General features: G+C 40.3%; 1 protein-coding gene across 1 annotated transcript in view; it reads right to left on the bottom strand.

Annotated features, from left to right (window-relative positions):
* Positions 1-23,317, bottom strand: part of mylkb (myosin light chain kinase b) — a 37,587-nt gene extending 14,270 nt beyond the window's left edge. Inside the window, exons 1-13 of the mRNA XM_052130817.1 lie at positions 22,450-23,317; positions 21,004-21,120; positions 20,836-20,901; positions 16,974-17,015; positions 16,490-16,617; positions 8,289-8,445; positions 5,990-6,295; positions 5,852-5,887; positions 5,315-5,405; positions 4,988-5,191; positions 1,248-1,465; positions 1,034-1,157; positions 210-362 (exon numbers count right to left, since the gene is read on the bottom strand). Coding sequence (XP_051986777.1) covers positions 210-362; positions 1,034-1,157; positions 1,248-1,465; positions 4,988-5,191; positions 5,315-5,405; positions 5,852-5,887; positions 5,990-6,295; positions 8,289-8,445; positions 16,490-16,617; positions 16,974-17,015; positions 20,836-20,901; positions 21,004-21,120; positions 22,450-23,110 — 2,303 coding nt within the window. The 5' untranslated portion in view covers positions 23,111-23,317. The remainder of the gene's footprint in view (positions 1-209; positions 363-1,033; positions 1,158-1,247; positions 1,466-4,987; positions 5,192-5,314; positions 5,406-5,851; positions 5,888-5,989; positions 6,296-8,288; positions 8,446-16,489; positions 16,618-16,973; positions 17,016-20,835; positions 20,902-21,003; positions 21,121-22,449) is intronic.
* Between the last annotated feature and the right edge of the window lie 1,212 nt (positions 23,318-24,529).

The following is a 24,529-nucleotide window of genomic DNA, read 5'->3' as shown; positions in this document are numbered from 1 at the left end:
AGAACCAGGACTGTTGGTGGGAAAGGGCCACCTAGCTGGTCCACCTGCTAGACCAGAACCAAATCTTGGGAATACATGCTGGTTAAAGTGGTCTTTTTTTAGCAGGGAATGTTGTTATTTCCATTTGTAAACAGATCCAAGAGAAACAAATTATAAAGTTTCACATTCAAACATTAATAAAAAAAAAATATATTAAGCGTTCAGCTTACTTCATGTCCTTCTTTAGGAGACTGCTGATGAAGTCTTTAGCCTGATCTGAAATATCATCAAATGCCTCATCTTCAAAATCCCAGGTGGCTGAGGTGACGTTAGCGAGGGTCTCATTGTCATTATCTCCCATGAATGGAGAAAGACCACTCACCCTGAGGATGAATTAGAAGAGGGGTATAAAATGATAACATTTAATACGGTTAATGCATATTCAACCAAAATAAAATGTTTAAATATAAAAGAAAGTCAGTTGAAATATATTTACACTACTTCAAAGAATTCAACATTTTGTTAACATGCAACATTGAAAAGATTATGCTTGGAATAACACTATGGCCTTAAAGACACCATGAAATTGCTTGTCAAGCACAGCTGTCTTGTGTTGACCAACTTCATATTGAAACAGGAAGTTGAGGTGGGGCATATCTGAGGGCTCTTTCTTTAAAAAAATATAATACAATGAATAGCCATTACTTACATCACAGCTATGAACCATGAATTCCTATTCACTATTGCTAGTCAGGTGGTATTAGTGGAAGGACATTCCCATTCTTGAAAGTATTTTATTGGAGTGCAAGATGAATCATCAATATTTTTGATAAATGTTCCTGGAATTTTAAATGTGTATATATGCTAAAAGACAATTCTGCAAACTTATAGATGGCTTCAAAGCAAGCTGGCATGGACAAAACCAAAATTTTGATTTAATGGTATTTTCAAAGGTCATGTTTCCAGTCCTCAGCATTAATTAATTTGTCCTGGTCACAGTTTTTAACAACAGCTGAAGAATTAACACTGATGTAGACACTGGTTTGTCACTCACAGAATGTAACAGATGACACCAATGCTCCACATGTCTGTTGGATAGCTGATAACCTCATAGTTGATCACTTCAGGAGCAACAAACTCAGGGGTTCCAAAAAGAACCTTGAGTGAACCAGAATCCTCTGTAAACACAGACAAATCACAACAGTTGATCAGCTGTTCAAGGTTACCAGAACCAATTGGTTTTTCTGCAGTTGTCAACACTTGTTTACCTATTCTTCGGGCAAGACCAAAGTCGATGAGCTTGATCTTGCTTCCTGTTTTGTTGACGCACATGATGTTTTCAGGTTTGAGGTCGAGGTGGACAATGCCTTGCTTGTGGATAAACTGGACACCATCTATGATCTGCAGCATGTACTTGATCACCTCTCTCTCACTCAGTTCAAAATCCTCATCAACGATTCTCTCAAACAACTCACCGCCAGAGATCCTGCAATCAATGGGAACCGTAATGACATCATCAGTGAGTGGCACCAACTAATTAGAATGGGATCACCATTGCATACAACCATACTACTCTTACTATTTCTGTCATAGATAGATATGGCAGAAGTAGTACAAGAAGTATGGGTAGTGTGCAATTCCGAACTCAAACAATGTCTGAATATGTGCATGCTGCTTCACAGTATGCAAAAAAAAAAAAAAAAAACAGTATGTCAAATAAGTAAACAGGCAGTAAGTGAAGGTAAATAACTTTAAGAATGGGAACACTTTTCAAGTGTAAGCGCTATATAATGAATCTTTTCATTTTTGTTAGTATATTGTAGGTCAAAGCGGTATTGATAACACCAAATACTGACTCAATTTAGTACCCACGTGCTATCACATTGGCAGCTGCTTTACAGCACTCATGCATATGTGCACGCAACCAAAAAGAGCACTTGTGACTTGCGATTGCGGCTGTGTGTGTGAACGATCAAAATGCCTGTCTGTCTTAGTAAGATATTACAAACTGCATTGAGTTGGTCCATCCAGATGCAGTAAGTACCAAATATTGAGATATTTAACCCTGAAAACAAAGAATATTATATACAGATGTGCTCAAGTAATTTGCAAACTTATGTCACAAGCCAAGACATCTGCAAAAATCTTTTATTTAAGAAACTATGCCATTAACCTCACAAACTTTGGCAAATCTCGCCACAATAATTTTGTGTCATAATCACCTATTTTAGCCTATTTACATTCTGCTAAATTCTAAACTAACATAAAACACTTGTCATATCAAACATATCAAATATAAAAAATCGATTGTTTACAGTGTGCATATGGAAAACCAAAAGGGACGAAAATTATGTTTTTTTTTTTGTTTAAGTTTTTTTACTTCTGATATTGAAGCATATCTGAGGCTGAGACAAAAGTTGGTGGGTCATTTTAGCTTTTGTTTTAGTAATATTTAAAGATTAACTTTATAAATGACAACCACAGATGTAACATATAAACTTTTATTATAAAATGAATTATATTCCTTTATTTTAATCATAGGATGGCCACATCTGTATCCACAGAGGTCTAGGCTAAGCCCTTAATATCCACTGACCTAGAACCACATCTGGATCAAAGAACGTACAGGTCAAAGGACAATGTGAAAATATGTGGATATAGTGTCCGGGAAGATGTCAGGGAATATATTTGTACTATACACCTACATTTCTAAAGCACTTACTTCATCAGTGGTTGAGAAATAAGTTAAATTCAGTACATTCTCTTAAAGTACATGAGTTTGGAAGAAGACACAGTCAGACTGATACAGCAAAAGAGCTGTTCAGTTTGTAGCCCTTAAACACAAAAGAAAATTAGCATTTTCAAGATCTCAGTTCCCTCTGGAATTTCCTATGGGTTAAATGTTTTAGTAAAACAGGTCTGTGATTACCACAACTTGAACATATTTTCATGTTTGGTTGCAAAAAAGTTGCTTAATACAGTAAAAACTACCAAAAGTGTGTAGTGAAGAATGAACAATATGGCATTCCACAGTGAAGAAACATCATGCAGTTAGGTCATTTCAAACAGCAATACAGCGGTGGGCGGAAGCAATGATTTAAAGTTAAAACTTTTTAATTATAATTTTTTTTCTGGCAAAAACCTATCAATTTGCTTCAAAAGACATTCATTGATCGACTGGAGTCTTATTGACTACTTTTATGCTACCTAAATATGCCTTTTGGACCATCAAACAGCAAGCAGCCTCACGGTAGACATTCACTTCTTTTGTATGGACAAACAGAGCTGAAATGTGCTTATAAAAACCTTAATTTTGATTCTGATAAAGAAGGAAAGACATACACATCTGGGATGGCCTAAAGGTGAGTAAATCATGAGAGAATTATCATTTTTGGGTGAACTAATCCTTTCCGCTCTCACGAGCAAACCGTGACTTCAAGTTTCCTGCATCTAAGTGTTCCAGATTACGGAACTTCTGCACCAACATCAGGGCTTCAACTGCATGTTCCACATTGTAAGAACCCTCTCTGTGCACCAAGAGATAAGCATTCCTCAGTGCTTAATGTTCAAGGCTGTTGAAATCGAATCCACCTCTTTCCCCACTGCAACGCACCCCAATACAACCAGTTGAAGACTTTGCTATCACCTTGCACATCACTCAATCAAGCAGAACGTAAATATCACTACACAAATTTCATTTCAGTGACCTTAGCATTAGTGTATATTACCATCTTATGTTTATCTAATGTTCTTCAAATTGCATAACCTATTTATCCATTGTCTAGCAAATAATATTTTAGTTATTTGTGTTGATAATACAGAAGAAGATTTAAAGATTAGAATTTCACAAAATTATTCTGATTATTCAAATGACCATCTACTTCCAGTTTACATACCTTATTTCAAATTTATTGAATGGTCCATTTGGATCATTCTTATACTACTTGTACTATTCCAAAGCTGGTGCTCTGAGGTAATTGGAGATAGGGGCCTTCTGACATTCATAAAGGGGCCATTCATTAGGCCATGAGGGAACTCATGGTAAATTAGCCTTCCGGGTCTGCCTACAAACTGACGTCATGACTGAACAGCTTTATGTCATTAATGCATTAGAATGGCATGTGGACTTTCCATTGAACAATCATATGAATTGAGTCTGTGCCTTGAGTGCTAAACAATTCTTTTACAGTCAGGGAGATTTAAATCTGGGCTATTTTCCATCATGGCTGCCAAGCTGAAGCAGAGTGTCCATGCCCCCCCCTTTATATAAGGACATGTGACACACACTTCTCTAATTCACAGGTTGCTGGCTTTTGCATTCCAACCTTGCGCTAAAAAGATAAACTGGTTTAAATGATTTAAGTGTGTTGAAAAAACAACTCTAAAACATCTCAGCCTGTTCAAAGAGACTATATTCACACCACCAGGGAGCACAGGCTAGTTTAATATATTCACCGCTCCCACCCTAGAATACAGTGAGGTCCAAAAGTCCTAGAATATTAGTGAAAATGCTTCTAGACTGCATTTTTTATAATAATAATAATAAAAATAATCATCATTACAAGATAGTAATTAACAATCTGAGTGGAAAAATTTACATGAATTTCACCCTTTTGCTTTAATGACAGCATGCACTTGTCAAGCTGATCCATGTTATCCCATCAAATATGAAAAAGTTCCAAAGAGCATATTGTGTGCTTCAGTGGAAATCTGAACTTTTGTTCAAAAGAGTTAACATGTTAATTTTTCACTCATTTGCTCGCATTTGATTATTAACCTAGAATCTCTAAAAATGCTGCTTAATTTTCCTTCCATTTATTTTCTTTGTCTAACATTTTTCTAAATCCTAGAACTTTCAGTTTATTTCCAGGGTTAAATGAAAAGACAAAATAAAAAAAAAAAGGTTCTCAATATCATAGACTTTCACACCCCACTGTCTGTCCTATGGCCTTCACAAAAACGTTTAGATTCAAAATAAACAAAGATACAGGAGAGGTTTAGAACTTACATCTCCATGACCATGACAATATCAGACTTCCCCTCAAAGGCATCCACACACTGCACCAGTTTGGGGTGGTGGAGGCTGTTCATGACACCGATCTCCTGCCTCACATTCTCCTTATCCTTTTGTGAGAATGCCTTGATGAACTTCCCTGCCCACACCTTTTTGTTAGACTTCTCCACTAGCTTGAAGACCTGACCAAATTTACCCCTTGTTGTAGAAGACATTGAGACAGAAATAGGAATACAGATTTACAAATAGATAAATCAGAAATGGCAAGAGTCCCACATTTTTTATTTATAATGGATATAATGGACAGCTCCACTCTCTTACGTTCCTAAGCGGTCCTCTATATCATAGAAGTCCTTGACGCTGCAGTCTTTCTTAATGGCCACATCTCGGTACTCTGGTTCTTTCTCCTCATCTGTGAAATGAACAGGAAATGTATCAAACTGAGCATTTGAGAATCATTTTAGTAAGTTCTGAATTCAGTCCTCTTCTGAATTCAGTATATCAGTGGTTATCAAACTCTGGTAGGCCTACACTGGAAATGTACAGTAAAAAAAATGACATTTAGCTACATCTAGATGCTTGTTTTTATGAGGGAAAGCTTTAAGAGCAGACAATTTTTGACTCAGAAACACTGGATTCAATAATACATTTTCAGCATGGCACCAGTAATATTACCAGAGAAGTTCCAAAAATTAGGAGGAGTTTCTGTAAAAATTAGAGAGAACATTGAAGTGACTAGGTGATCTTTGATGTTCTGAATTGATCAAAGGTGGAACTTGGCCTGAAATGTTTAAGAACCACTGCATAGCATCAATGAAGGAAGGAAGGTTGGGTAGGCTTGTTGACTGTACTGTATACCATCATCAGCTCCAGCTTCCTCCTCTTCCTTTTTTTCTGAAGAAGAATATACATTGTTTGAAACATCTCATTGTGGTTGTCATATCTTTTCCATTTTCTCAATTTAACTCTCATTATGAAGCAGATGTTCATTCTCACCTGTAACCTCCTCCACCCCCACTGTGATAGGCTCAGATTCTGCACTGGGCTCTCCAACACCATACATATTAACAGCTCGAACGCGGAACTTATACTGACGATCGGCAAGAAGGTTCTGGACGTGGTAGGAGGTGCTGTTACAGGATGTGAGGTCATTCCACGTGTTTTCCATTGAGTTCCATATCTCCAGGTTGTAGGACTGGACGATGCTGCCTCCATCATAAGTGGGACCGTACCAGGAGAGGGTGAGTGAGGACTTGCGAATGTCGGAGACAGCAGGGATGCCAGCTGGGGGATCCGGCTTATCTGGGAGACAGGTTTAAATAGGAGAGGTCAGCTCACCACTACTATAGTTATTATAGGTACTGCTCAAGAAGATATCTAAAAGTTAATGCAACATGCACATGATCTCGCTGGAAATCGGCATGTTAGTTAAAAAAAAATGTTTCACCAAATTTGGGACCAGATGTGATTCCGGACAAGCACCACCATGCAGTGTATGTTCATGCCATATTAATCAGCCTCCCTATGACTTTGACATCAAACCACTTTTGATGTTTGGCTAGCGATATTCTACATTTATAAATAGGTAAGAAAGAAAGAACGCTGTTTTGGTCTCAGAACTGTTAGGGTTAAGGTGCCCATATACTTCTAGTGACATATAAGAAAGAACGGGTGTGACGTAATTTGACAGAAAATGGCCCTAAACAAGGTGCTTTTGAGTTTTATGCAGTGGTTTGAAACAGCTTGCCAGCTCAAACTATCATTAAAACTTTGGTCTCGGTGCTCTTCCTACTTTGACGGCAACAATAATAATAACAATAATAACAATAAATTAACTGGTGGTAACCGGTGTATATTATTGCTACATATAGCATGTTAGCATTAGCATTAGTACCACAAACGCAGAATGTAAACACACATTATTAAAGAATTACACATTATCTACTGGATCTATATTACTTTAAATCATCACTGAGTTATTCCAATAGCTTCATTCACTGATCTCAAGTTGTGGCAGATCTCTTGCTCTCAACTCAAGGAGGAAGCGGGAGCCGGGTAAACATACAAAAGTAAGACATTTATTTTACACATACTACGGTATGCTTTTCAGCATCTACATAAATACACTCAAACACAATAGGTTTTTCAGGCGAACATTCAACACACAGACAGCTTTGCGTGTCGCTCTCTATCTCCCGCTGCAACTCTGGCTGCTGCCTAATCTCTCTCCAATCAGCGATAATTCTCCCCCAGCCGTCCATCATTATAGCCCGGCCACGCCCTGCTCACCATATACCCCCATCGCCCAATTCAGGCCGGGGAGCCATCCGTCCTGGGGGGGAGTAATTAAAAACAAACGTATGTAGTACAAATTAATAATGATAACATATTTTAATGTCACATTGGTTAATGTTCTACAACTGTTGTTAGGACAGCATGTGTCTAATATTTAAATCTCCTCTAAATACTGGCCCCAGCGGCTTAGACAGTGTTCGAATATTCCCAAACAGTACACCCTTGCTCAGTTTTGACCCTCCTGTTCTGAGCGATGAATAAATAAGAACTTTGCTGTGAGTGAATCTAAGCCTTTAGGGTCAGGAGAATTAGGTGTACATTAATGTAATCAGTACTCAAATTTTCATTTGGATGTTTGCTCATATTTCGCACTTGCGCAATGTATGGCGTGAAGGTGTGCGCATACTTTCAGCTGTAGTTCCAGCTCTGGCCACTAAGCAATTTGAAAATTCTAAAAGCAGAGAACAATTTCCAGCAAGATCAGTCTGGCTCATGTTCTTAACCTTGTTCTTAATTTGAGACAGCAACAAAGCATACATTTAAAAAAAAAGTTATTTTAGAGGAAGATTCTCTAAAGTTGTCAAATTAGGATAAAAGCTTTATGATTCTTAAACACGTCAGCCCTAGAATGCAAAAAAAATAAAAAGGAAAAAATGACAAAATTAGATACAATCAGATTCTTCCAGAGTGCTGTCACTGTAATAAATATACTATAAATCAATTCCCTAAACAATCTGCTATACTGTAAATTGATTTCCTTGATAAACCCATCTGTTACCCATGCATGGGCATTTTAGGGTTAAAATGACAACAGTCATGAGCTAAATCAAGAAATACAGTCTCAGAGCTCAGAATCATAAAATGCCATAAACACAAAATGAGCTTTGTACAAATAACAAATATTGCACACGCAATCATATGGTACAGTCTCTAATAATCCTATCAGCCTCCTTCCCTTCTCTCAGAGTCCGTCACTTCCTGTCTTTGTTTACTTCCATACCTACGACAGTGAGGTTGAGTGAGGACTGCTTGGTGCCAAATTTATTCTGCAACTCCAGCGTGTAGCAACCACTGTGATCCTGGTCACTTGCTGTGATTGTCAACTGACTGCTGTTCTCTGTGGTTTCTATGGAAATGCCCCCACTTCCTGCCTGGATCTAAACAGGAACAATGATAACTAAAGTTAGAGGATAGTAAACTGGGAAATTCGTAGAACAGTTGTTCAACTTTGTGTGAAGATATGAGAGTAGGATATGTGTTTTTATGTACAGTATATTGGATAAGACTAATTTTATGAGTTTTTCCAAAGCATAATTTTTTGCAATTGTGTATTCACTATTAAGTTACTGACTTACCACTTGTATCCCAGAAAGACAATCCCCCATTTTATACTCACTGCATTTTATTAGGAACACCTATACACCTACTTATTCATGCGATTATCTAATCAGCCAATCGTGTGGCAGCAGTGCAATACATAAAATCATTCAGATATGAGTCAGGTGGTACTGTTCACATCAACCATCAGAATGGGGAAATCTTTTATCTTGACATGGGTGCCAGACTGGCTGGTTTGTGTATTTCTGTAACAGCTGATCTCCTGGGATTTTCACACACAACAGTCTGAGAGAAAGGCTACGGTAACTCAGATAACCTTGAGGCGGAAGGTCTACAACAGCAGAAGACTGTCAGGCTTTTTATTAGGACCATAGTGTTCCTAATAAAGGGCTAAGTGAGTTTATGTTACAGTAGTTAAATTGACAGATGCTTAAAAGATCTGTAGCCGGGTGGTATTTGAACTTATAAGAAAGAAAGCGAGTACTTCCCCTTTTAGAAAAGCGGTCCCTGTTGATGACGTGTTAATAGCGCGATACAGAGAAAGACAGCTAAAGCAGTGCATGAGAGACTAGTTCAGTTGTGTGTCGAGTGATTATCATCCTTGATTTAATCGATGTTCTAGGTGAGTAAAGATAATAATCATCATTTTTGATCTGGTGTAATAGGCTGTGTTCGTTTTATCCTGTGTGTATAATGTGTATTTTGTGGTTAGAGTTCGAGATGACCGGATATATTTGATCGATGCACGTGACCAGCATTACGAAGTCTTTATAAAAGAGTTCGGTAAGTTGTTGATGTAGTGTGTATGTGCTAAACAAATGTGGATGAGGAGCATTATCATGTGTATGTTATCTTAGATTTTCGTGAAATGGAGCTTGAATGCCCATGATGAAAATGCTGACATGTGGTTTTGTGTTTGTGTAGGGTGCCACTACCGTGTTTGTCTGCTTTCAAAGTGTATTGTTTCACCCCGAAAGTGTGCCCTAACATGTGTAATAATTTGTAATTCAAGAAATTGACACTTTATAAGGCTTTACTGGTATTTCTGTAAAGATATTGTCTTGTTAACTATTCAGTTTGAGTTCCTACACTGAATAGTGTAATCTAGGTTGGGTGATACTAAATTATCACCCGTAATTTGTTTAACCATTCAGTTCAGAGCATTGAAGGTCTTAAAGGAAATTTAAACAATTGACTGAATTAATAGAAAATAATAAAGCCTTTCTAAAACGTGGTTCAGTGTCAATATATTTACTTTGTTAACTGGCAACAAAATTTGGTACCAGAAGTGGGGTCCTTTTATAAATCGATTTGCCAGTGTCAGTTAAGTGTTAGTGGCACACGGGTGAGCAAACACGGTAGTGGTGAAGAGAAGCATCTTGCATAGGAGGAGCCAGCGATCACCGGACGGAGTGTTCGACGCAGAATAGTGACGGGTCGTGGGAATTGGCCAGGTCGTGACGGAGCAGACGGAGTGGTGACGTGCGTTTCCCTTGGATTTCTGAAGTAGGCACGGACGGACCCTTTTAGTTACCACGCTCAAGACTTTGACTGTCAACATGTCTGACCATTCAGATGGTGAAGAGGACGACATTCGCCTAAGGTTAAGAGAACTGAGTCAAAAGCACGATGAAGCAATGGCCACGCTTGAGTCTTTGAAGGGTGGGCTTAATAAGACTTACGTGTATGTGCCTCGAGAACGTCACATCAGCCCATTCACAGGGGACATTGAAAAAGATGGGAAAACAGTAGATGAGTTTGTAGATGAGGTTGGGCGTGCTTTAAGAGCCAGAAACTTGACACCAAATGATGAGTGTGATTTTGTTATGTTGTTGCTGCGAGGTGCTGCATTAGAAGAGGTTCGACTGCGATGCGATGTAGACACAGATGCAGCCACTGATATGCTTACTTACCTTAGAGAGGCTTTCACTGATAGGCGTAGCAGTGCCCAGCTCCTCCAGGACTTTTATAGTCGTAAGCAGAAAGAGGGGGAGGATGTTCGTGATTTCTCTCATGCACTCGCTCAAGCTCTCAGTCAGATTACTAAGCGTGCACCAGAGGCCGTGGGAGATGAAAAGACGATGTTAAGAGACCAGTTTGTAGAGGGCATCCGAGACCCCGCGACTTAGACGGGAACTGCGACGGTATGTAAGAGACAAGCCTGGGTCTTCTATGGTGGAAGTGAGGGAGGAAGCTTATCTATGGGGTTGGGAGGAGCAGTCTGGGAGGGTTCGGACCACTAAAAGTCGAAGTGGTACTTATGGCTCCTACCGTGAAAGTGCACACTGTGCAGAAGTGAAAGCCATGGGCCATAACCCAGTCACTTTATCCAAAGTAATGGATGTAGTCACTGAACAGGGCAGGCAGATCCTTGAGCTTACACAGGCCGTTAATAGTTTGATGACACAACAACAGGGGCTGGGGGCCTGCGGCATAACCCACGAACCCAGTTACGATTCACTGAGGATGGTAAGCCCATATGCCTGAAATGTCAACAAGCCGGACATATTGCAGAAATTGTCCCCAGAAACAAAACTCTAAGAAACCTGCATCCCGTCCCATGGAGTCGGGAAATGTGACGCCGGGTTGCTGTGAGTCAAGCAATCCGGGGCCAACCTGTAGACTCAAGTCAAGAAGAACTGTTGAAGCGGGCAGTGGGGACATGTCCTCAAGTAGATATTAAGGTTCTGGGCGTAGAAGTATCCTGTCTCCTGGACACAGGCAGCCAAGTGAGTACGATATCTGAAAGTTTCTTTCGACAGCATTTGGGGGTGATGATGAAGACATGCTTTCGACTGCTGGATGGCTCAAGCTTACTGCCGCAAATGGGCTGGACATCCCGTACTTAGGATATCTCGAGTTAGAGGTAGAGACGATGGGCAGGAAAATTCCAAATTGCGGTTTCTTAGTAGTAAAGGATCCTCCGCTCTCCTCAAAAGTTGTTTCCTGTATTGTGGGGATGAACATCATTAGTCAGTGCCGGCAGATAGTGCAGTCTGAATTCGAGGCTCCATTGGAAGGGGGGCTAGAGACTGATTGGAGGAACGTGTTCCAGCAAGCACAGACCTGTGATGTTCCTAAGAGTCGGGTGGCCCGTTTAGCAGGGGGAAGTATGGTGCATGTGCCAGCGGGCTCTATATCGACAGTAATGGCAAAAGGTTGGTCGGTGAGTGCGAAAGGTGAAAGCGAGTGGCTGTTAGAGCCAGCACATTTAGCGTTGCCAGGAGGTGTGCTGGTTATGCCGACTGTGTTAAGCTCACAGGGCTCAGTCCAAGTTATTAACCTGTCTGGTGAAGATGTGTGGTTGCACCCTAGGACTCGCATTGGAGTTTTGTCGAAAGTGAATTTAGTGGATAATGACCCAGGACACGAGGTAACATTCCAACGGATTTCTGCGAATGCAGAAGAGATCTCCATGGGGGCTAAATCACCATCAAGACAAGAGCAGTGGTCTAAAGTGATATCCCAGCTGGACATTGGAGGTACGGTGGAGCAGCAAGCTGAGTTGAAAGCATTACTCGCCGAATATGCCGATGTGTTTGCCATAGGGGATGAGGAGCTCGGATTTACAGACAGAGTACAACATGAGATTAACCTGGTGGATGATGTACCGATCAACCTGCCATATCGCAGAGTTCCGCCAAACCAGTACAAAGAGGTCAGGGAACACAGCGCAGCTATTAAGAAAGGGTGTTATCCAGGAGAGTTCATGCGCCTATGCATCTCCAGTGGTGCTGGTGAGAAAGACCGACGGTAGTATTAGGTTGTGCGTGGACTACCGCAAGCTAAATCTGAAAACCAAACGGGATGCTTTCCCACTGCCACGAGTGGATGAGAGTTTCGATGTGTTAAGAGGTGCCCAGTTTTTCTCAAGCATCGACCTGGCCAGTGGGTATCACCAGGTGGCTGTTGCAGAAAAGGATCGGCCTAAGACAGCCTTTACCACACCATTTGGGCTGTACGAACATCTGAGAATGCCGATGGGGGTGTGCAATGGGCCCGCCACTTTCCAAAGATTAATGCAAACCACCATGAGTGATCTAATTTTTCAGATTATGCTCGTATATTTGGACGACATCTTGGTGTTCTCAAAAACGTTTCCGAGCATTTGGAGAGGTTGCGGACTGTGTTGTTAAGGCTGCAGGAGACCGGACTTAAAGTCAAAGTAGGGAAATGTCACTTCCTACAGTCTACAGTGACGTTTTTGGGACATCAGATATCCCCTGAGGGTATAGCCACCGACCCTAACAAGATCTCTGCTGTGAAGCAGTGGGCGGTACCTACTACTCTGAAAGCTCTGAGGTCATTCCTCGGTTTCTGCGGGTACTACAGGAGATTTGTCCCTGGCTTCTCAAAAATCGCAGGGCAGCTGCATGATTTAGTCAACCAGTGTCTAAACGAGGGACCTCCGGCAAAAGTTAATCAAAAGGTTATCAATGGTTGGAGTCCTGAGTGTCAGGCATCCTTTGATGTTTTGAAGGAGAAACTAACTAGTGCTCCGTGCTCGGATTTGCTGATTTCTCTGCCCCATTTATCCTTGAGACTGACGCAAGCAATCAGGGCTTAGGAGCCGTTCTTCTACAGCAGCAAGAGGGAAAGAAAAGAGTGATCTCTTATGCAAGCCGAAGATTGCGGAATGCTGAAAGGAATGACAAAAATTATAGCAGCATGAAATTGGAGCTGCTGAGTCTCAAGTGGGCAGTAACTGACAAATTCAGGGGCTACTTGCTGGGTTCTAAATTTACCGTGATCACGGATAATAATCCACTATGTCACCTAAACACTGCCAAATTAGGAGCCCTAGAACAGAGATGGGTGGCACAGTTAGCGGCATTTGACTTTGATGTCCAATACCGACCTGGTCGGTGTAATCAAGCCGCGGATGCATTGTCTAGGCAGCCCTTGGCAGGGGAGGAAGATGCCGAGTATGATGACTGTGTGACTATTTGTAGCCTGGCACAACGTGGGACTGCTCTGAACGTTGAATTGATTCAAGCTGGAATAGAGAGGTACGAGGTCCGTCAAATGCGCGCCTTGGAAACGCGTGTGCTGGCGAGCACTGAGGAAAAGGGGAGTACTGCTATTTGGCCTGGTTATTCTAAAGAGCAGTTGGCCACGTTTCAAACTCAAGATCCAGTGCTGAAGGAGTTCAGGATCTTTTGGGACCAGAAACGTAAACCTGCAGGCTTGGAAGTTAAAACCCTATCAAAATCCGTACGATCATTACTGAAGCAGTGGAGCCGACTAAGGGAAAAGGTGGGATTGTTGTACCGTGTTGTGGAGGATGTGCGTCATGGAGAGTGCTTCCAACTGGTAGTCCCCACCTGCTTGAAAACCCAGGTGCTTGAGGCCGTGCATGCTGGTATGGGGCATCAGGGAATTGAAAGGACACTGCAACTGCTGAGGCCAAGATGTTACTGGGTGGGAATGTATGGGGATGTTGAGCAGTGGATAAAGAACTGTCAGCGCTGTGTTCTCACTAAAATGCCTCAGCCTAAAGTACACCCACCCATGAAATCATTCCTTGCTAGCCGACCTTTAGAGGTGGTGGCCGTAGATTTCACTTTATTGGAGCCAGCCACTGATGGAAGGGAGAACGTCTTAGTTGTCACTGATGTGTTCACGAAGTTCACGCAAGCTTTCGTAACGCGGGACCAGAAAGCTGACACCACAGCTAAAGTTCTCCTGAGGGAGTGGTTCATGAAATTCGGAGTCCCAGAATGGCTACATGCAGACCAGGGGCTAATTTTGAAAGCGAGGTAATCGCAGAATTGTGCAAGCTGTATGGGGTTAAGAAAAGCCGTACCACTCCCTATCATCCGACTGGAAACGCCCAGTGCGAGCGCTTTAATCGCACTCTACATGAGCTGCTGCGAACACTTCCTCCTGAGACCAAAAGACGGTGGCCTGAACATCTAGCCGAGCTGGTCTATGCGTATAATGTTACCCCGCGATTCGACAACAGGGTATTCTCCTTTCTATCTGTTGTTCGGTGTGGAGCCTCATTTGCCTGTGGATGCACTTGTGGGACGAGAATCAGGGGCAAAACCTACTCATGACTGGTTAGTGGTGCATCAGAGACGGCTGAAGGAGGCTCATGAACGTGCCAAGGTCTATGCTGAGAAAAAAGCAGCAGAGCGAATTAAGCATTCTCAGGATAAAGTGTATTGTCCATCCATTGAGGTTGGCCAGATCGTATACCTGAGGAATCGACCCTGGGAAGGAATAAAATCCAGGACGCTTGGCATTCGACCCAATACCGGGTGATAGAGATTCAAGGGACCACTTATACGGTGGAGCCTGTGGAGGGAGGGCCCATCAAAAGAGTGAATCGGGTGGATCTCAGACCTTGTGTGCATGTCTCTACTCCAGTGGCCCGCAAGGGGAATGTTGAGCCTAATGTGGAAGTGGATGAGGCTTCAACAGGGGATGTGGATGATGAGAGTTTAGAGGAGGGTGTAGTGCTTTTGGAATGTACTGGCCCAAGTGTGGTTGAAAGTCTGGTACGGACTGAAACTGAAGCTGAAAATGAGGTGAAAGCTCCAGAGGTTTCTTCATGTGATCCCGAGGTTCCGGCTGGAATAGAACTTGGGGAAGGGTTTCAGGAGGAAGATGGGGTTTCTAGTTTGCCCACACTTCGAAGGAGTACCAGATCTAATGTGGGTCAACATTCAAATCTACACCATGAGCCTAGATCAGCCCTAAATCATAATGCTGTTTCTCAAATGATAGCTAATCTGGGTACCATATTCTTCCGAGAAGCAGTTAAAGAGCTGAGACAGTCTTACGCTGTCACCGAGGGCGTTGACATGTCAGCAGGGGAGAATGTAGCCGGGTGGTATTTGAACTTATAAGAAAGAAAGCGAGTACTTCCCTTTTAGAAAAGCGGTCCCTGTTGATGACGTGTTAATAGCGCGATACAGAGAAAGACAGCTAAAGCAGTGCATGAGAGACTAGTTCAGTTGTGTGTCGAGTGATTATCATCCTTGATTTAATCGATGTTCTAGGTGAGTAAAGATAATAATCATCATTTGATCTGGTGTAATAGGCTGTGTTCGTTTTATCCTGTGTGTATAATGTGTATTTTGTGGTTAGAGTTCGAGATGACCGGATATATTTGATCGATGCACGTGACCAGCATTACGAAGTCTTTATAAAAGAGTTCGGTAAGTTGTTGATGTAGTGTGTATGTGCTAAACAAATGTGGATGAGGAGCATTATCATGTGTATGTTATCTTAGATTTTCGTGAAATGGAGCTTGAATGCCCATGATGAAAATGCTGACATGTGGTTTTGTGTTTGTGTAGGGTGCCACTACCGTGTTTGTCTGCTTTCAAAGTGTATTGTTTCACCCGAAAGTGTGCCCTAACATGTGTAATAATTTGTAATTCAAGAAATTGACACTTTATAAGGCTTTACTGGTATTTCTGTAAAGATATTGTCTTGTTAACTATTCAGTTTGAGTTCCTACACTGAATAGTGTAATCTAGGTTGGGTGATACTAAATTATCACCCGTAATTTGTTTAACCATTCAGTTCAGAGCATTGAAGGTCTTAAAGGAAATTTAAACAATTGACTGAATTAATAGAAAATAATAAAGCCTTTCTAAAACGTGGTTCAGTGTCAATATATTTACTTTGTTAACTGGCAACAGATCTAAGAAATCTTGTGAAGTCAGACCAACATGGCAAACTCTCATTCCAAGGTATTCAACTTAATAAACACGAGGCCTGACAAAAACAGTTGTGGATTAGAAGCAGCCTTTAAGCATTTTACAGTAGGTAGCAGTAACTCCACCGTCATTCTCCCACACTCATTTCACCATCTATCCCCTTCCACAATATCTTTCCACCCCTTCCTACCGGCTTTTTAAACTTGAGCCAGGTGCAAGTTATTGGTGCCATCCCTCCAAAATTGCACAACAGCTCCACCTTCTCTCCTGCCCTGATCTTCTGATCTCCAGGGAACTGCAGGAACTGAGGTGGTGAACCTGCATGGAAGCATGGAGTTCATACTCAATATTTTTTACAGAGAAGGGTTATCATATCACTGCTACAAAGATCAGCTCAACCAGCATGCATTTCCCATGCTTTTCACCCTCAACACTGTTAGTTTAAAAGCCAGGTAGTGTCACCAGTACGCCAGCATCCCTTGCTGGGGGACCAGCACCCAAAACACAAAATAAGCTGGTGTGCATCAATGCTTTTCATCAGGAATATTCTCTCTCTCTCTCTTTCTATGTCTGTCTACTATCAGAATCCTGCAAGACAGCTCAGTACACAAGAAAGTGTCTCTGTACATGGCCTGAGTATGATTATGTAAGGGATAGCGGGAAGGAATTCTTACCCTGTTTGGTGGGAGCTGGTTTCTTCTTTATTCTGGCTTCATCTGCAGAACACATAAAACATGTATTGAGGTATGGTTAAGAAAACAGAATCTACATTTATGAGAGATCCATCTTGATTAAAGGAAACGTTGCTTTAGGGGAGGTACAACAAGCATAAAATGATTTTAGATGGATATTTTATGATATTATATAACCTTCAATTATATTAGCATCTGTACTAAAAGTGACATTTTCCTCATGTACAGATCCCCAGTGCTATGGTCTATTATATCGTAAAAAAGGGCAAGGGCATGTGATTTACATCCACAAAGTAATTGATTAAATATTTTACTAAATAAACAACCTTTTGACAGAAAGGTTTGACCAACCTATGAGTTTTATGACTAAATTAAAAATAAAAATAAAAGTACTTTAACAAAATTACTTTTGTTTTAGGCACAATATGTACAGTTCTTCATGTTAAATAAGACACAACCCAATTGACATATTTCAAAAGTAGAAATTGGTCACAATACGAAAAAAACAAACAAATACCCAGTTTAATTTTTATTTTTGCCTACACTTGTTGTACCTCAACTTAAACTAGACGAATAACATGTTTTACATTCTCCATTCATACACTAGTGCTAAACAGTCCTCCTATCATCCTTGTTGACAGAAGTGCTGCTCTATATCTAACACCATATAAAATGAAATAGCTTGTCAATATTTATCTGTTGGCACATGGGGGAATTGACAGTGAGACGGCCGCTGCTGATCAGCATCCCTGGGTTGACTCTGCTTGCTGGAATTCCCCTTATAGGGGCATGCTAAATATAGGGTCTCAAAGATCCAGGAAGCTGTGGCTCTCTCTCTCTCCACTATTTATTTAAGTTTTGATCACCGTCAAGAAACAATGCAACATGTAAACCCAACTAATACTCTTGCACAGTCCAAACAGAGAGAGGGGGAGAACAGTGGAAAGGAAGACAGAGAGGAAAGTCAGATCTGTATGTATTTCAGCACACAGAAATCTACCATTTTAGGCCTTGTCTTCTGCTTTCATCTCACATGCTTCTTTCCCATATTTCATTTCCCTTCTGAGGCTCTAACACACCGGAGCTTTTTTTACGCACTACTAGAATAGCCTGTCTTGGTATTTGTCAGTAATTTGGTGCCTTTTGTTCACCAAGCTGTAAATAAATGTGTATGTGCTATGTGTATGAAATCCTAGTGGCACAAATGCAGCAGTACATCTGGTGGCCTAATGTTCCAAAACACCATTGGCTGAGTTTATTTTCTTCTCAACCTTTGACCACACAGATTAATAGTCAAGGTTTAGTGTGACTGTTATGTGAAAAGCTGGAACAAAATAACAAACAGGCCATTTGACTTCTATAGAAGGGTGACGGTTAGGATTCCAACCTAAAAATAAAGGACACTCTTTTTGTTCACTCTATCAAATTCTTTCTACCACATTCGCCATTTGAGATTAAAGTAATCCAATAGTAGCAGGTCACAACTGACCATGTTGTCAACAAAAACGAAACACTATTGCCCCAGTATCTGCCCCCAGCTACTGTATGTATGTGTATAAATATATCAGTCCCTGCATTACGGAATAAAGTGCTTAAATGCATTTGAGATGCAATCACTTTGGTTTTGGCTTACTGATCATCTATTGTAAAAATAAATGAATTTTATTGTCATACTAAAGTGTCCCACAACATTACTCCCATCCAAGTCTAGCATCTGTGTACCATAGCTACAATCAACAGCTCTCAAATATTTGTAACTGCTTGTCAAACAATCTGTAATTTTTAACATTGCTACTTGAATGCCACACTGATTAAAAATGCAATAGGCTAAATAGTGAAGCTTTCTTAGACTCAAGAGGGGTCCCGTATGGATCTAATATGAAGTGCAACAGTGTTCCATCAAATACAAGATCATTTTGTATTATGTGCAGGGGCATAAAAAGTAAGTGAAAAAACTTAAGTGAAAGTATGGATACTGAGTGAATATTGTATATTTTGTATATTCTAGCTAAAAAAATACTTGAGTAAAAGTAAAAAAGTGTTCACAATAAATTGTACATAAGTATTACAAATTTTAAAAGTAACCTTTGTCCTAGAATTTGTCAAGAGAGGAGAATGTGTGAGAGATGATGTTGTTAAATAGGATTGATTTGTTAAGTCGCCTTTTTACTGTCTTCTACTATTTCTCCCCTGTGGCATTCGTAACCTGGTCAAAGAATTCTTTTACAATAACTACATTTTTGCTAAATTATTTTTATGTGGCCTGTTGTACGTAACATAGCAATATCCTGGTGAAATGAACTCTAGAGGCTCTACAACAACTTTTATTCTCTTTCCCACAAATCACGAGTAAAACAGCACATTATCAGTTAATAGTCACGTACTTTTCGCTCTGTTCCTCACACAATGCTATCTTATGACATATAATCACTTTTACGATAGCGCATGACTAATTTTAATGTTTGCTTTTACATAAGCAACTACATTTACAAGCTTGTTCGAATGTGATCAAATTAGCTGATAGAGTGTTGCATATGCAATACAAAGGACTGGGGCACAAGTCCTGAAGAGCTTTTTAATAGACACGTGAACCAAAAGTGTCATAGAAGCACCACAAAATGATGCAATTATGTGTTTTTCATCTCATGTTTGGTTTTTATGACACTATCGGTTAGATTTAGGTTTAATGTTTCGGGTAGGGAGGTAGGTTTTGCTAATTTAAATCTTGACAGAACATTAAACTTAAAAACCTCATCTGTTCAGAAGAACATTTCACACACTTTTAGCACCACACAATGGACATTTCCTTTCGGAACTGCCTTGAGATGTGTAATGAACCTCATTTATTTTTGGCCAAAAGGTTGCCAGTCACACAATGTTCTTTAAACTCGAGAGGGCCTCACAAATTGCAATGTCAGAGCACCCAGCCCCTTGAGACATAGGTGAAAAAAAGGCATTTAGTTTAGGACTAAAACTGTCAGTGTTTCACACTTTGTGCTCATAGTTTTGAATGAATACATCACATTCAGTTGTGCGGTCACATAGGTCAGTCTAGTCAAACAAATATGTGTTGTATGTGACCGCACAACTGAATGTGATGTATTCATTCAAAGCATGTCCGAAGCTCAAATCAGATCCGAAATTCCACCTCTGCAGATGGTCAGAACTCCACACTTTGAAAGTGACTGACCTCTGGTTTGTCAGCTGCAGTGAAAAGGCGACTTCAGTCCAGTAAGATGAAAGAAAATGATCTGCAAAAATGTACTTTTCAAGTTTAAATAAAGTTTTGTAAAGAGTAAAAAGTACTATTTGTTTCTTTGGAAATGTAATTAAGTAAATGTTCAAGTATTCTATTTAAATTGCACTTGAGTAAAGTACAAATCCCAACAAATAATATTTAAGTATATTACTTAAGAATTTTTACTTTACACCCCTGATTATCTGGTACTGTTGGCAGGCCTTGTGACTGTTTATACAGAGCACCTATGATGATTGTTGTACTATCACTGGTGTCATCATCTCAAATGACAGATATTTTGAAAGAAAAATCTGGACTAAATGTCTTATGCTTCAGCAACAGATTCAAGTATTTAGGACTGGACTAAAAACTTCTCTGTTAGGCCAAAGCCCTCACGGTCTAGCTCTAATTCCAGCTGATCATGTGCTTGCAGAGGGAAGGACAACAAACTGGGTATTAATGTTTAATTATTAATATTTCTAAGAGGTTACAGATGGTTCGCTTCAAAGAGGGGTATAAGGTTGAGGGCTGTTACACTAAGTGTCTTTATCCAAAGTAACAGCTCAAGCAGTGAACAGGCCACAACAGGTGTTCCAACAGACTCACTTTCTGTAGTTGGAGTAGCAGAAGTGCTTTTCTTGTTTTTCTTATCTGCAGATGGGTCTAAAGGATCTAGAGAAATGCAAAAAGTATTCGTAATTGTTTTTGTCATTCAGTTCTGGGAGGAATTTGGTATTGTTGTGCTATCACTAAATGATAAGGCAGGACACTTACCTTCAACAATGACCATACAAGAACAATCTGCTTTACCGCCTGCATTCTCTGCTCTGCATGTGTAGCGCCCCTCATCCTCTGGTAGAGCCTTATCGATAGAAAGCGAGCACTTTTCACCTGATGCCAAACAAAAGTTAGAAATAAAAAGTTATTAGCTTAGCTAGTAAGTAGTACGTGTTAATCTTTCAATTAAAATCTTTTTTGTAAATTCTTACTTATCTCCCTATTTTATGGGCAAACCTTGCCTCCTATCTTGAAAGGACTAAAACTCTAATGCTAGCTATTATGACAACATAAAAATATATTTATGTCCTTTTAGCACAAAAAAGCTCTACAATTCTTTTAGCAATACATTTTGAATGAATCTCCCAGACAAAGTGGATCCTTGATTCCAAGAATCTATTCTTAAGGTGAATGCTAAAAGAGGAATATTATTCCATATTATTCAAAAGTTTCAAACGCTGAAGTGGTTCCATGTGCAATTTATTTTAAGAGCAAATTATTCTAATATCAAAAATTCTTCTTCTGAGTAAATCATCACAAATGCTTGAGAAAAAACATTTCCACAAGAAAAACAAAGGGCTTTTCAAAACACATAAGCACCCCCCAAATCCCCATGTGATTCAGACAGAAGGGAACCCTCTTTTGCTATTTTAGAACTTTCTAATTGTGACCCAGCTCATCATACCATCTCATCTCAATGGAAGGAGTTAGAGACACCATAAACCCTCAGATCGAATAACCTAATGTGAAAGATCCCAAAGACCGAAGATAACACTCACTGGGTGCTCCAGTTGACCATGAAACAACCTCAACTGTATGATCAGACATCTCAGTCTGTGATTTACAGCACATCTAAGCTCAAAGCCCTAATGCAGTATGTTTAGGACAATAGGTTTAGGACAAATTGTCCTCTTCACTGAATAACTAAACAGAACTCAAGGTTACCACACCACATTACACTTGTTGGACACATTTAAATATGTGTTTAACTTAATCAAAAGGCAGAATTAACATTTAAGGGTTTGGGAGGTATTTCTGTAGCACAAACAAGCTTTACAACTCTCTTAACATTAAATTCTGGTCAGATCTTTCTGATAAAATTGGATCCAATGTTGATTTCTGTATTGTTATTCTAATAACAATGTGGTCAATTTATCTCTACCCTCTCGGATACATATGGGCTACAAAGGGCTACACACACACACACACACACACACACACTGTATATATATATATATATATATATATATATATATATATATATATATATATATATATATATATACACACATATAAAATATGCATTTTATCAATACATGCATTCCTTGGGAATAGAGCCAGTGACCTTACCTACATTAGAGCAACACTCTGCGCTTAAAACACTTTAGATCAGTGTCTCCAAAAAATCTAGCTATGACATGCAAATAGATTCTGTATTTGTACCTTCCTGTGATAAGACAATGAACTTGGATGGCTTCACCACTTTCCCATCAAGTATCCAGGTGATGACAGCTTGGGGGTCAGAGGTCACCTGACACTCTAACATCAGCTTCTCTCCATCCACCACAGTGATGTCACAGAGAGGCTTTAAGATCACAGGTGGTTTTCCTGCATTGTTATTTCCTCCATTTATAGCTTTCACCTTGTTGTTAGTCTCTGCTATCTCTCCATTGTCTCTCTTCTTCTCCTGGCTGGCTTTCTCAGGAGCTATATCACTTTTTTCAGTGGGCCTTCCTGCATCGGTGCTGCTGCTGTTTTTCTCTGTTGTTGCTTTCTCTGTTGCGTTAGCCTTTTTGTCTATTGCTCCACCATTAACACCATTGATACCACTCTGCTTGTCCTTCTGGGGTGTCTTAGACACTGGTTTCGAGCTCTGCTCATTTGCCTCATTCTTCTCTGGTTCTGGTGCTTTCTTCTTGTTCAGGGCAGACCTGAAATCTAAAGGTGTGCTGCTTGGGGGTGGGGTTGCAGCAGGTGCTCTGGGTGAACCATCTTTTTTGTTGAGCAATGATCTGAAATCGACCTTTGCTGGGGTGTTAGTCTTGATCTCAGACCCTGGCTTAGGCCCAGAACTGGGCTTTAGAGCTGCCCTAAAGTCTGTCATCTGTCTTCCTCTGCTAATCTCTATAAAATAATAACAAATATAGGAAAGTGTCTTTCCTCAGTCTCTCCTTGGCAAGGATTTCTTGCGTTTTTACAAGCCTTTAAATGGATACAGGTACCCTCTCTGTCTCTTCAAGATCCCACTGATCCAGTGACTCTGTGGTGGTCCTGCTCTATCTGTGGTTTCCCGTCACTGAGCAACTCTCTGTCCTCCCCACTCAACCCACTCCTGGCACAACCCCCTTGGACCAGAAAGAAAGAAAGAGGGAGGAGAGAAAGAGAGAAAACAGAATTGAGAGCACATACAGATGGAAAGAGAAAGATGTGTGAGGGTGGGGATGGTTAAGCTTTTTAAGACTCCACTCTATAATAGGGTAATTGGAGACAGGGACACATTTCATATCTGTGTGGCATCAGAGGCGTGGACTGCCATTGCCATATTAGGGAAACACTTCCAGTGCACGGGCATCAATACACCAGAACAGAGCTTGGAGGTAAACACATAGCATCAAAATCTGATTAATTATCTGTTAGTGATGCAAACAGTGTTAAAAATCTAAAATCAGCAACAGATCAGGCTTTAATCAGTTCCTGATTTGAAAATAACCTCATTAAATGGCGAGAATGTCCCTTGTCAAAAATTTTATTAAGCTTATTTTTAATCAAGAGACAATTAAGGTAGATGGAGAGAGAACAGAGAGCAATGCAATCTCAGGCTCCTGCACATTTTAAGCACTGTTGTGCTTTGTACTTGGAGAGAAACCAGAAAATAAGTGTTCTAGCTATTATGTGGGTGTTTGTTTGGATGTGCCTAACCTTTTGACCTCTCAAGAAATGAGGCCCCATTATTGGACCATTTCAAAGATGCATTTCACTGATCAGAGTTGCATGTCTCCCACAGTTTATGTTAAAATGTTACATGGGCGGCCTTATATGGCCATGAAACTCTCTGTTACTCTGCTGCTCTGTGCGTGTTTTTGTGTGTGTGTGCGTGTGGAGGATGGATGCAACACGAGAGTGTCTCTTCGATTAAATAGTTTCATCCTGTGCTGTTTTTGCTTAGGCAAAAAGGTGAATAACTTTCCAGTGTTGCTGGCTTGAAAAAACATCACAAGAGCTTTTCAATTGATCTCCTTTACATTCTGTGAGAATCCAATCCTGGAAAAAAGACAACCATAATGATGAGATTTTCATGTAAGGTCAACTGTAGTATACTCTACAATCTTTTTGCATGTGATGTCATAAGTGTTAATGGAAGATCTGCATAATCTGATGAACCATCAGGGGAAAACGCAAATCCCAGTTTCAAATAGCAAATTTGAGTCTCATTCTGTTAAGGCACAAAACTGAACAACTCAATATCATTGTGTGGGTTTGAAACTATAGTCAGCTAAAATCCTAATTCTGTTGTAAATAATGA

The sequence above is a fragment of the Xyrauchen texanus genome, chromosome 7 (assembly GCF_025860055.1).
Source record: "Xyrauchen texanus isolate HMW12.3.18 chromosome 7, RBS_HiC_50CHRs, whole genome shotgun sequence".
Taxonomy (NCBI): Eukaryota; Metazoa; Chordata; class Actinopteri; order Cypriniformes; family Catostomidae; genus Xyrauchen; species Xyrauchen texanus.
The sequence above is the reverse complement of the archived record's forward strand: the minus strand, read 5'-3'. Positions and strand labels throughout refer to the sequence as shown.